The 14,013-nt window shown below is 40.7% G+C and overlaps 1 protein-coding gene across 14 annotated transcripts in view; it reads right to left on the minus strand.

The window, feature by feature from the left end:
• The window catches only part of ULK4 (unc-51 like kinase 4), a 651,508-nt gene extending 639,221 nt beyond the window's left edge, over window positions 1-12,287 (minus strand). For 4 of the 14 annotated variants that reach the window (XM_078151680.1, XM_020987361.2, XM_078151694.1 and 1 more), the window contains exons 1-3: window positions 11,999-12,286; window positions 6,063-6,242; window positions 22-121 (exon numbers count right to left, since the gene is read on the minus strand). In XM_078151680.1, the coding sequence (XP_078007806.1) occupies window positions 22-121; window positions 6,063-6,200 (238 nt within the window). In that variant the 5' untranslated portion in view covers window positions 6,201-6,242; window positions 11,999-12,286. Of the gene's footprint in view, window positions 1-21; window positions 122-6,062; window positions 6,243-6,512; window positions 7,093-9,880; window positions 9,965-10,472; window positions 10,680-11,998 lie in introns of all 14 variants that reach the window. The other 10 variants (XM_020987362.2, XM_020987360.2, XM_078151685.1 and 7 more) reach the window with 7 other exon arrangements.
• Between the last annotated feature and the right edge of the window lie 1,726 nt (window positions 12,288-14,013).

Here is a 14,013-nt window from a genome sequence, read left to right on the forward strand (position 1 = left end):
CACCTGCTTCACACTCCTTACCTGTGCACAATTCTACTACAAGCCAGAGATGATTGCTCGTCTCATACCATTCATGGAAAGTGACTATATTCTTGTGTTTAATTTCACTGGTGAGGCGAACCTATAAAAAAAATAAGTTAAAGTTAAATTATATACAATATAATGACATATACAACATATGATATACATAATATATATAAATTAAGTTAAAATTAAAATACAAGTTAAAATAAAAATATAAGTTGAAAATAAGATACTGTATTTTGAGTGAAATCATTTTTTAAAACCTTGTCTTTCAAGCATTATAACCATCCTTCCTTAAACTCCTAGTGAAATATGATATTATTTAATTACTTACTTTAATACCTGCTTCAGACCTAGGATCATGGATTTTGACCTGGAAGGAATCTTAGAGATTCTCTAATCCAAATCCCTCCTTCCACAGGTGGGGAAAAGGCCTATAAAAGCTAAGTGACTTGGCCAAGGTCACACAGCCAGTAAGAAGCAGGGCTAAGACTCAAACCAAAAACCTCTGATGCCATGTTCCTTCCAAGGTGTCAAACTCGTGGCCCACAAGAGGCTCACAAAACTCCTGAGTGCAGCCCAAACCAGATTAAACTATAACTGAGAAATGTTTAACAATATGTAAAAATACTACAGACCATCAATAATATCAATTTGTGGTTTTCTATGTCAATATGTGCCCCACCAGGGTCCATTTCTATATGACTTTGACATCATTGTACTACATCATGTTCCTACTACCTAGAGTGCTTTAATGATCAATTAATACACGTGAAAGTATTTTATTATTAAGCATTTTCATTAACACATTAACATAAAATATATATGTATTATTAGTCATAATCACAAAAAGCCAAAAAGGAAAAAAGCCAAGCTCTCCATACTTATCTAATGATGTAGTAATGCTGAAGGTTTAAAATTACTCTAATTTAAGAAAACTATATTACACAGTTTCAAATACTTGTTTCTTATCTTAAATTCAAATTAAATTTTTATATGTTGCAAGTGCTAGTTTTTAGATATGCTTTTAAATAACAACATCTTACATGCCGATTGAGTGTTAGATCCAAATAAACATATAGCTTTAAAAACTATAGTCAAAACCATTACTTTAGGGGCAGCTAGGTGGCGCAGTAGAGCTCCAGCCTTGAAGTCAGGAGGACCTGAGTTCAGATGTGACCTCAGACACTAGCTGTGTGATCCTGGGCAAGTCACTTAACCCCAGTTGCCTCGGGGAAAAAAAAATCATCACTTTAATACTCCCCCCCACCAAAACATATTACCTCACTTATATGGAAATTTTCAGGTTTACAAAGAGCTTTTCTCTCAACAACTCTGTCAGGCAAATATTCTATCATGTTCTCTCTCTCCCTATCTCTCTCTGTCCCTCTCTGTCTCTGTCTCTGTCTCTGTCTCTCTCAGAAAGGAGGAAGCTGAGAAATTAAGTACTTTTCTCTAGACAGCAACTATTAAGTGTCAGAGCCCAGTTTTCTGTTTTTCACCCCTGGACGCTGCATTTCCAGATCTACAATCTTCTATGAGGAAAAAACAAATTCATTACAATGACTATATGACACTACCACTAAAAACCCTCAGGAGCTCCCCATTGCCTTTAGAACAAGGTTTCTTAACCTTTTTTTCTGCCATATCCCTTCTGGCAGTCTGGTGAAGCTGATGAGTCCCTTCTCAGGATAACGGTTTTAAATAATTGAAGGAAATGCTAAATTTCAGTGGGGGATCAGTGAAAATAAAGATGTCATTTCCCTTGCATCCACATTCAATAACCCCCTGAAATCTAACCATGGCCACCTGCCAAAGGAATCCAGAGATTCCAGGTTAAGAATCTCTGCTTAGAATAAGCGAGGCAGGATAGTGTCACTGAAGGAACACCAGACCTAGAATCCATGCCCTGGATTTAAACCCTGTCTAACACTTAATAACCATGTGACCACAGGCAAGCCCCCTGCCCACTTGAAGCCTTAGCTTCCTCACTAGTAAAATGAAGATAATAATACCTTTAGTGGCTACATCACAAGTTTTTAGTGAGGATCAAATGAAATCATTGCTCCTCTGAATTTGATTCTGACTAAAAAGGAGAAACTATACAAATAAAGAGAAATGAAAGGAGGAGGGACCGTACCATCAAAGAATGAAGGACTCTAGAAATAATCTGGCATGCACCCTTCATTTTAAGTTAAAGGATTTACAAGAAAAAATGGAAATATAAATGGAGAAAAGGATGATTCATGCCCCTTAACTTTACCCGTGAAAAGGACAAATAACAAACCTGTTGTTTACCCATGCAAAAGAAAGTATTGCTTAACTTCTGTGAACAATGCCTTCTGCATAGTAGGCACTTAAATGTTTGCTGAATTAAATTCATGCCCACAATTGTAAAAAAAGGAAAAGAAATTGTCGTCTTTGACAATACCACAAAAATCCACCAGGTGGCGATATTATCCCACTACACAATAGTGATTACACTATAATTCAACATAAGGAGAATAAGAGAGTCAAAGATACATCTCTTTAAATCATTCGGTTTTCTAAAAGAGAAATCTACTTAAATGTTGGCGTTAAATGAGCCAACAACTCACAAGAAGCCTAGAGATAATTTTAAGAACAATTTATTAGAATCAAAAAAAATAAAAAATACAACAAAATTTGGCTAACTAGAAAAGTCCAACCTGGAGTTAAGAAGATCTGAATTCAAATCTTTAGCCTCTGACAACTTACAAGTTGTATAACCCAGGAGAGTCAATTATCATCTGCCTCATTTTTCTCTTCTGTGTAATGGGGATAATAATAGCACCTATCTCTTCTCTCTAGGCACCCCCCTCCATATCCAAGAAGTTATGAAGTCATACCAATTCTACCTCTCTCATATACTTCTCTCTACTGCCACTTCCACCACCCTGGGTGCAGGCCCCTCTCACCCAACACCTGGACTATTGGAATGATGTACTGCTTGCTTTCCCACCCTCCAGCGTCTCCACCCTCCAGTCCATCCTTCACTCAGCTGTCAAACTGATCTTCCTAAGCACAAGTCTAACTATGTCAACCCCTCCCCCCAACTCAATCATTCCAGAGGTTCTCCATCACTTCTAGGATCAAATATAAACTCCTCCATTTGGCTTTTAAAGCCCCTCATAACCTGGCCCTTTCCTACTTTTTCAATATTCTTATATATAATTAGCCTCTACATACCCTGCGATCCAGTAACATTAGAATTCTTGCTCTTCCTTGAACATAATGCTCCATCACCCAATTCCAAGACTTTTCACTGGTTGTCCTCCATGCCTAGAATGTTCTTCCTCCTCACCTCTGCCTCTTGGCTTCCCTGGCTTCCTCCAAGTTCCTGATAAAATCCCATCTGCTGTAAGAACCCTTTCCCAGGCCTCCTTAAAATCAGTGCCTTCCCTCTGACCCTACCCCCAATTTATCCCGCATCTATCTTTTTGTCTTAAGTGTTTGAACATTGTTTCTCACATTAAAGGTGAGAGCCTTGAGAGTAGGGACTGTTTTTTGCCTTTCTCTGTACCCCTAGTGCTCAGTACATAGTAGGCACTTAAAAAATTCTTGTTCACTAACTGACTAAAGGTTATTACGAGGATAAAAGAAGATAATATTTGTAAAGCATTTTATAAACTTTAAAGTGCTATATAAATGCTAGTTAATATTATTATTAAAATCAAAGATTATCAGAAAAAGTTCCTTCACCTACAGGTACATGTACATGTACAAAAATATTTATAGAGCTCTTTTTGTGGTGGCAAAGAATTGGAAATTGAGGGAATGCCCATCTAATGGGGAATGGCTGAACAAGTTGTGGTGTATGAATGTAATGAAATATTATTGTGCTACAGGAAATGATGAGCAGGCTGATTTCAGACCTGGAAAGACTTACATGAGCTGATGCTGAGTGAAGTGAGCAGAACCAGGAGAACATTGTACACAGTAACAGCAACATTGTGTGATGATTAACTATGATAGCTTTTCTCAGCAACACAATGATCTATGACCATTTCAAAAGATTTGTGACAGAAAATGCTAACCACATCCAGAGAAAGAACTATGGTGTCTGAATGCTGGTTGAAGCAAACTATTTTCACTTTTTTTGTTGTTTTTTGCTTTTTCTGTCTCGTGGTTTTTCACTTTTGTTCTGATTCTTCTTTCACAACATGACTAATGTGGAAATGTATTTAATATGATTATACATGTATAACATATATCAGATTGCTTGCTGTCTTAGGGTGGGGGAAGGGAAGGGAGGGAGGAAAAAAATTTGGAACTCAAAATCTTACAAAAATGAATGTTGAACTCTATCTTTATATATGCTATTAAGTGGGGAAAAAAGGAAAGAAAAAGGATCCTTTAAAAAAAAGTTCAAGTGAAGAAAACCAGAAGATCCACAAGATACAACAGTTAATTTGTCAATATCCAATAATAGGAAGGAACCTGAATAACTAGATGTCAGGCATGAAAAAAAAAGATGACTTTAAAACTATGAAGATTCTGCAAATGCCACAAAAAGATAAAACATCTATAATCATCTAGAACACTGGGGTCAAACTCCAACAGAAACGGACCCGGTAGGCTGCATACTGACTTAGAAAACCACCAGTTAACAGAATCTATGCTGTACCATATTTTTATTTATTTTGTTCAACTTTCCTCAACTACATTTTAATCTGGCTCAGGCCACTGCGGAGCTTGACATTTCTAATTCAGACTATCTCAAGATCATTGTACGTTACTTGTACAATGAAGAGTGGTGCCCTCAGGAAAAGAGAGTGCACGCTAGAAATGCAGGACTCTACCCTGGTACGACTCTGTCTGGAGTAGTGTTGAGTGCTAGGCACCCTATGACTTTCCAGTAAGGACACTACCGCAGAAGCATACCCAGAGAAGGGTGACCAGGACAGGAGGGTGAGGGGATTGGGAACCATGCTATTCAAAGATCAGCAAAAGGAGCTCATTTGTTAAGCCTAGGGGAGAGAAGGTTTAGGAGGCACAACCGTCTTCAAATATGTGAAGGAAGATGGATGAGATTTGTTCTGTGTGGCCCCAGAGGACAGAACTAGGAGCAAAGGAATACAAGTTACAGAGATTTAGGCTCAACATAAGGGAAAATTTCCCCCAAATCAGAACTATTCCAAAAAGATGGAGGCCGCCTCAAGAGGCAGAGGGCTCCTACCTCCTCAATGTCTTCATTATGGATCATGAAGCAGAAGCAGAATGACTTTGTCCAGGATGTCAGAAAAAAGACTACGATGCAGGCATAGGTTTTATTACATGATGGCTGAGCTCTTTTCAATTCTAAGATTCTGTAAGGATCAAGGCTGCTTAAAATAGGCAGAATCTGTCCAGAACACAGAGAATTCTGAGGAACTAGAAAAATCTGCCAATTTATGAAAGTCCACGGGAGGACACAGTATCTAACACGTGCCTCGCTCTCAACAGATGCCCTCTGTAGGTTTCTGAATAAAAGGCTGAAATAACACAGATAAGGTATGGGATGGGCGAGGGACACTGGCTGTCTCTGATCCTTTGGTCTTCTTGTCCCATTCTCCATTCTTCTTCTCCTTTTGTTTCCTAGCCCTGAACATGTCTCTCTTACCCCTTAATGTTCCTATCACTCTTAACTGACTACAATATGAAAATGAAGCATACTTGCATTATTGGTTATGCCTATTTAATAAAATGTAATGTTCTGTTGGAAGGAATTCCCAAGTCAATGAGATCATTGATCCATGTGAGTAATGTTTTATGATCTAATTTAAAAAGTAATGAAGTGGATAAATATTTCTCCCTTTAAAAAAAATTAATTTACTCTTAGTTACCCAATTTACTGATTCTCACTTGATTTTTTTTCTAAAGCTAAGTGCTCCTCAACAAAATTTACATCCCTATCCCTATAAAGTACAGGCTGATTAAATTCAATGACATCAATTTAATTAGAAATGATTTATTATATCTTTGCATCACAATTTATAGCTGTGTATTTCCAGGAAGGCCAAGCAAGACGCTTTACTTACCCAGTTGGTTATTTCAGGTCTTTTGCATTTATCAGTACAAAGAATGGCTACAAAATTAATCGTGCCTTTCCTTCGGCCTTTATAAACAACAGTCTTGCTTCCTCTCCCGATCTCTTCATAAAGAATAAAGTTCTCCATCTTAAAGGTGAGCTATAGCCTCCTCAGTTTCATCTCTGTGGACTAAAAAATGAAAAAGAAACGATATATAATTTTCCAAATTCATAAAGATCACAATCACATTTAATATATAAAAGAAACCTTACGATCATACTCATTCTTCAAAAAAAAAAAAGCAAACCTTCATATGTCAAACAATAAGGCCTTCCTTTTTTTTTAAGCACAATGTGAGTCTAGAACAGAATGTTATAAAGTCCATTGCTAAACCAACATGAGGCTTTCTGAATGCAGTTCATTAAGTCTTAAAATAAATTGTTTAAGTAACAGTCTTACTTTCAGTCTTCAAATGTAACCAATGTCCTTTAGGCCAGTGGTCTCCAGACTTTTTGGATCACACACTTATCAGCCTAAAAAATTATATCAAAATATATACCTGAAATTGTTCTGAGTCCGTACCACCACCATCTGTCTAGTTCCAGATTATATACATGTCCTACCGGGCTAATCAACATGAACATTACGACTATGTGTGAGTGAAGAATCAAGGAGCCCTGAGGTTGGGAGAACCTGGGGAACTAGAGCAACGGTATCCCTCTCTGCTTTCAGAACCCAGATCAACAAAGTCCTTCCCCATCTCCCAACCAGTCTGTATGTAACCGTTTTGTACTTATCTGCATGTATTTATTCTGTGTAGCCTTTTATAGGTGTCCCAAAAGTCTTAGTTCAGTTTCAAGCGCCGAAAGTTTATGTCTTCTCCTTTGAAGCAGAAGCTTTTGCAAGAAGAGACTGCATAACAAATTGATTTATGTTCCCAGAGCACAGCACAGAACATGATACGTGGTAGATGCTTAACAAATGTTCGTAGAATGCTTCATTAACTGACAGTCATAAGGAAGTGTGGATGAGGGATGGTCTGGGGGAAAACATTATGTAATGATATTTGTAAGGCAGATCACAATCCATCCCTGCCTGCTCGTGCAGAGATTTCAATCAGTGTCTCTTCCTGAACTACCCTAATCCAATCTCTGCCCCCTCAGACATGCCAACCTGACTCTCCCAGTTCCCAGAAAAGCTACCTGGGCCTCGCCCTTCGATCTGCCACTACACCTTAAGGATCACATGGGCCCTGCAGTGGAACTCTTCTATGCATGTTTGTTCCCCCTGATTAATCCTGACTCTGAGGTCACTGACAGCAGGCGCTGTCTCCCTTTGCTATTTGTGTGCTGAGCCAGTGTTTAGCAAAGTGTTCGGCATACAGTAAGCACCTCATAAAGGCTATTCTGTTCCATTCTGTCCCAAAACGTAACTTTCTGGGACACAGAGGACACCTGATGAAAATGAACTGAGTTGGCAGGAACATCTTCTGTGAGAAAGAGCAAGGAAGTCAATGTCACAGCACTGCATGGTAGAAGGAAGAGAGGAAAGTGTAAGAAGCCTGGAAAGGTAGGAAGGGGGAGAGTTGCCAAGGGCTTTAAGAGTCCAGCAGAGGCTTTGATGTCACCCTAGAGGTGACAGGGAGACACTCATTGACTAAGGAGGTGGGGGTAACACGGTTGGTCAGAGCTGTGCTGCAGGAAGATCACTCTGTTGGCTGAGTGGAAGATGGACTGGAGTGAGGGGAGCCTTGAAGCAGGCAGACCCTGCAGCAGCTATTGCAATAATCCAGGTATGAAGTGATGAGGGCCTGTAACAGGAGGTGGCAGTGTCAGAGGAGAGAAGGGGGCACATCTGTAAAATGGAGAGCTGTTACAAAAGCAGATTTGGCAACAGACTGGATGGGGGGGAGGGTGATAGAGAGGGACCAGTTGGGGATGATGCCTAGATTTCAAGCCTGGGTAGCTAGGAACATGGTGGTGCCCTCAACAGTTATAAAGAAGTTAGGAAACAAGGGAAGGTTTGGGGAAAAAATAAGTCCAATTTTGGACATGTTGAGTTTAAGAGAGACATCCAGTTCCAAATACCCAACAGGAAATGGAGAGTGAGACTAGGAGTCAGAAGAGAGGTCAGGGCTGGATGAACAAATCCAAGGGATAACTAAATTCACGGGAGCTGAGAAAATCACCAAGAAAGAGAGTACGACAAAGGGAGAAGGGAAGAGGACCTAGGACACCTACGTTTAGCAGTTATCACCTAGATGACAACCCAACAAAAGAGACTGAGAAGGAGCTGCCAGACAAGTAAAAGAACCTGAAGAGAACAAAATCTAGCTGACAGTATCCAGGAGAAGATGGTGATTGAGTGTCAGAGGCTACAGAGAGGTCAAGAATATGAGGACTGAGCAAAGGCCACTAGATTTGGCAATTAAGAGATCACTGGGAACTTTGAAGGGAGAAGTTTTAGTTGAATGATGAAGTCTGAAGCCAGACTGAGAAGAATTAAGAAGAAAGTTCATGATGGTTCCAACCATTCTGGAGAGCAATTTGGAACTATGCCCAAAGGGCTATAAAACTGCAGAGCCTTTGACCAGGCAATACCACTACTAGGTTTGTATCCCAAAGAAATCAAAGAAAAGGGAAAGGGCCTATCTGTACAAAAATATTTATAGCAGCTCTTTCTGTGGTGGCAAAGAATTGGAAATCAAAGGGATATCCATCAATTGGGGAATGGCTGAACAAGTTGTGGAATATGATTGTGATGAAGCACTATTGGGCTATAAGAAATAGTGAGCAGGATGCTCTCAGAAAAACCTGGAAAGACTTACATGAACTGATGCAGAATGAAGTAAGCAGAACCAAGAGAACACTATACACAGTAACAGCAATACTATATGACGATCAATGGTGAATGACTTAGCTATTCTCAGCAACACAATGATCCAGGACAGTTCTAAAGGACTTATGATGGAAAAATGCTATGCACCTCCAGAGAAAGAGCCAATGGAGTCTGAATGCAGACTGAAGCATACCTTTTTACTTTATTTTTCTTGGGTTTTTGTTTTGGTTTTGGTTTGGTTTTGTTGTTGTGGTGGTGGTGGTGGTGGTGGTGGTTTTTTTTGGCCTGTGTCTTCTTTTGCAACATGGCTAATATAGAAATATGTTTTGCATTACTGAACATGTATAATCTATATAAAATTGCTTGCCTTCTCAGAGAGTGAGGAGAGGACAGAGGGAGAGAATCAAAATTTTAAAAAAACAAACATTAGAAATTGTTTTTATATGTAACTGGAAAAAATAAAACATAAGAATAAAAATTGTGAAAAGAAGGAGGAAGTGAAAGCACCTATTACAGATGGCCTTCTCAAGGAGTTTAGCCACAAAAGTGAAGCAAGATATAGTCTGACAGATAACAGGGAAGGACCAAGTGAGGGTTTTTGAAGGATGCAGGAAACTTGGGCATGTCTGTAGGTAGTAGGCAAGTAGCCAGTAAAAAGAGAGAAATGGAAGAGAAGTAAGAAAGCCCTTCCAGCTACTAGTGCCTCCCCCCAAAAGTTACCTTCTATTTATTTTAAATATATCGATGTGTATATGTCTCCCTCTACAGAATGTAAATCCCTAAGGGCAGGGATTGTTTCATTTGTATCTTTGTATCCCAGATGCCTGACATTTGTTAGGTACTTAATAAATGACTGAATTAGCTGAAACTTCCTTTCATTTCCTGAGAAATTGTGCAGTTTCTCTGTGCAGCTTTCAATGATTGCAAGCTGCTACCTAACACACATGCATCTTTTTTAACATCAACATATTCCAAGTGATTCTATATACCTGCAAACATCTCAGGAGCCAAAGAAATCAACATGGTGCATACCCCAAAGGTAAATGGACCACCTCATGGCAGGTTTAAGTAAGCTGCAACAAATTACCGATGGTGATTTTCAAAGAAAAACTGTATGAAAAGTATCATCTAGGAAATGTATTAAAAAGAAACTGGCCAATTGTGTAGCATTAATGAAAACAAGAATTAACAATGAAACAAATACACAAGAATTTAGTTCCAAGTATCAAAATCCCAACTAGAAAACAAATATCAGTATGACAAGAAAAATAAGATCACTAGAGGTAAGCAGGATTGAAAAAAGGACAAAATATCTTGTTACTAATTTTTTAAAATAGGTCTACAGGTTAAAAAAGGCTCCAAACGCATTTATAGGTGATGTGAATTTAAAAAAAAAACTCTCAAAATACCTAAGTAAAAATATGAACTTAAAGATCACTGAAGTAAATAAAGAGGAAATCAAAAACAGTTATAAAGCATCCACCAGACAAGCTGCTACATCCTGTGTTTTGCCCAATTCTAAAACCCCAGTCAAGAGCAAACAATCACCATTTCAGGATTTAGAGAGAGACTGCAACTTACAGATTATCTGCTTGGATCCTCTCCTTTTACACAGGAGGAAGGAGTCCTACAGATTGTTCAGGATTAAGCAATCAGTAAGTAGAAGTGCCAGAAACAGAACTCAGGTCTTCTGACTACAAATCCTACGTTCCTTCAACTACAGGTCTTCTTTAAAGCTGTGTGGCCTTAGGCAAGACACAAGGATTCCAGGTCTCAGTTTCATCATCTCTAAAATGGGAATGATAAAATACTCATACTATCTACCTCTTGGTGTTGATAGAATATACTTTCACAAACCTTAAATCACTATAGAAATCTGGCAGGCTAGCTAGTGTCCAGGGAAAAAGACTAGTTTTAAAGTTGGAGAACCAGCGTTCAAATCACCACCCTTTTATTTACTACTTATGTGACCTTGGGCAAGTCCCCTACCTAGTCTGGGCCTTCAAATGTAGATGAAAAATGAAGAGACTGGACTAGAAAATGTCTAATACTCCCCGTCCAGTTTCGAATTGTAAGATTTTGTCTCTGCCTCACTCTGGACCTCAATTTCCTCAAATGTAAAACAAAACAGCTGACTTACATGATATTTAAAATTTCTTCCAGCTTTAGTTCCTGTGAAGTAGAGTGGACAGAGCACTGACTTTAGAGTCAAAAGACAGAGCTTCAAATACAGCCTCTGCATATATTCTCTAAGTGACCCTATGTCACTGTGGGAGGACAATCTCTGGGCCTCAGTTTCTTCATTGTAAAATGACCCAGCTGAAGTTTCTATCAGCGCTAGATCTATATGAGCCTATGAATCTACAAGTCTGGGAGAGCTGTTAGCATCACAACTCTCTTTCTGGCCATTCGACTTAAGGCAGATGGATGCATGGGGGTCAGCACTGAGAACCCTAGAACTCGGAATTCAGTATCTGCTCTGCCATTTACTACCTGTGTAACCTTGCGGCAAGTCAGTTAACATCTCTGGGTCTCCTCATTTGTAAAATTAGGGAGTTGAACTAATTATTGAAGTCCTAGCTAAAAATCTATGAACCTGGAACGTATGAGACCTATTTAATATAAATTGTTTGGAAGTGAACTACTGACGTTCCAGGGAGGAGGAGACAGCCTTGGAAAAGAGCTTTGAAAGAAGTACGTGGAGAAACAGCACCCGAGAAATTCCAAAGACTGTTAAGCAGGGAAAAGGTGGGGGGATGTAGATGAACAGGTGGAGGGAGGAGTGCAGATAAAGAGCAGGGCAGGAGCTTGAAGGATGTGATCCCCGAGAGGGAAGAACGGAGGAGGTGGTGCAGGACCTGGGAGGAAAGGGCCCGCGAGGGGGAAGAAAGGCGGCGGTGGCGCGGCAGCAGGAAGGAGGCGCCCGCGAGGGGGAAGAAAGGCGGCGGTGGCGCCGGAGAGCGCGCACGACACGCCTCGCGCAGGCTGCGCCAGAACCGTTGGCAGAGGCGCGCGGGAGGCGGCGGCAGAGACGGCCGACTTCCGCCTGCCGCCTCGCACGGCCCCCCAGCCCGACCGCAGCGCTCCGCAGAGGGGGAGAAACGAACCCGAGCCCGCCGTCTCCCCTGATGGCTTCGTCAGGAGAACCGCCTGCTCCCTGAGAGCAGCGACCGGGACGCGGAAGCCCCGGGCTCCTGGAAATTCGCGGCGCTTCCGCTTGCGGCGACCCCCGGCGCTCCTCAGGCTGACCCACTCTCCGAGATGAGCGGGGGGAGGAGACACGGGGAGATTCCGCGGTTCTTTTTTTTTTTTAGCTTATGACTCGGGGTCTCGCTGCCTCCCCCTCCCCGTTTGGAATCGTCCGGCCCGTCGCCGGGGCAGCGCGCTGAACGCCGGAAGCAGGCCGAAGCGCTCATTGGGCCAGCAGTCTCGTTTCTGATTGGCTGGGGCCGGAAGGCGGTGTCCCGCCGTTGCTCCTGGCAACCGGGAAGGCTGTTGGATGTTCAGCTTCTCCCACCGAGAGAATCTTAACGGGGGATGGAAAAAACTCCGCTGTATTGAACGAGACCTTTTCTGAGTCTAGGTTCAGATTCCACCACGGTCACTACCTGGATGACCTCGAGCTAGTAACTTAACCTCCCTGGGCCTCTGTTTCTTCATCTGCAGAATTAGGGGTTTGGACCTCTAACGTCCCTTCAAGCATCCCACGCAAGAAAGGCACCTGTATGTGTTACTCCCGCCACTAGTCTGAGGCCGGTGTAGGTCCTTGTACGCAGGCGTTCAATAAGCATTTATTCCACACCGAGCTGGAGTCAGGCCGTGGTCTAGGCGCTCAAGGAGCTTGCATTCTACTGCGGAGAAAGCAATATTTACATGGAGAAGTTAATACTTTGGAGAAGAAAGCCTGGGGGAGGGGGGAGAGGGGACAGGATCAATGGCCTTCACCCAGTCAGATAAATACTGTAAGCAGCAAGCCCCTCCTTCAACTAAATCTGCCCTGGGGAGCAGGATTAGTGAACAGCTTAGTGGCCTTCATAAACTGCCAACAAACAGTTCATTAGCTATTGATAAACTAGTGAAGGGAGGAGAATGCCACAGAAAGAACTTTGAAAGTACCCTAGAGTAAAGCAACAGAGAAATTCCCTTTTTTAAATGTTATTTCTTCTGAACTTAAGAGATAAAACAAGTATTTCCATAACATAGTAGAATAGGAAGAAAAAGATGATTGCACCTGAAACTACAAATCTGTTATGTACAACTTGCTGTTGCTTTTAAATATGTGATAAAGTTGTCATGTAACTTTCCTTTTTTTCCCTTATTTTCTTCCCTTCTCCCCTCCCCCAGAGATGGCTATCATTAGACGTGTGTGTGTGTATGTAAAAATCATTCTATACATACTAGTTATTAGTCCTTTCCTTCCTTCACAGGCCCTTTGTAGTTAATTTGGATATTTAAAATAGTACAAATGACTTAGTCATTCAAAGTTCTTCTTAAAACAATGTACTGTATCCAGCATTTCTCTTGGTTCTGCTCATGTCACTCTTCATTATCTCCTGCAAGTCTATCCATGTTTTTTCTAAGATCATCAAGTTCATCAATTCTTGTAACACAGTAGTATTCCATCATGCTCATATACCACAACTTGTTCAACCATTCCCCAGTTGACCGGCATCCCCAAAATTTCCCATTCTTTTCCATCAGAAAGAGACCTGCTATAAATTTTTTGAAACATGTAGGTTCTTTTCCTTTTTCCCTAGTCATCTTTGGAATCAGAGCTAGTAGTGGTATTGCTGGGTCCAAAGGTATAGGCAGTTTAATAACTCTTTGGATATAATTCCAGGTTGCTCTCCAAAATGGTTGGATCAGTTCACAGTTCCACCAACAGTGAATTAGTGTCCCAATTTTTCTGTATCCCCTTCAACATTTGCTGTTTTCCCTTTCATTCATTTTAGTCATCCTGATAGTTGTAAAATCTCAGGGTTTTAATTTGCATTTCTCTAATCAATAATGATTTAGAGCATTTTTTTCCTATGACTATAAATTTTGATTTCGTCATCAGAAAATTGCCTGTTCATATCCTTTGACCACTTATCAATTAGGAAATAATGCATATTTGAAATGT

Source organism: Phascolarctos cinereus, unplaced genomic scaffold (assembly GCF_003287225.1).
Source record: "Phascolarctos cinereus isolate Bilbo 61053 unplaced genomic scaffold, phaCin_HiC Scaffold_1;HRSCAF=81, whole genome shotgun sequence".
Classification (NCBI taxonomy): domain Eukaryota; kingdom Metazoa; phylum Chordata; class Mammalia; order Diprotodontia; family Phascolarctidae; genus Phascolarctos; species Phascolarctos cinereus.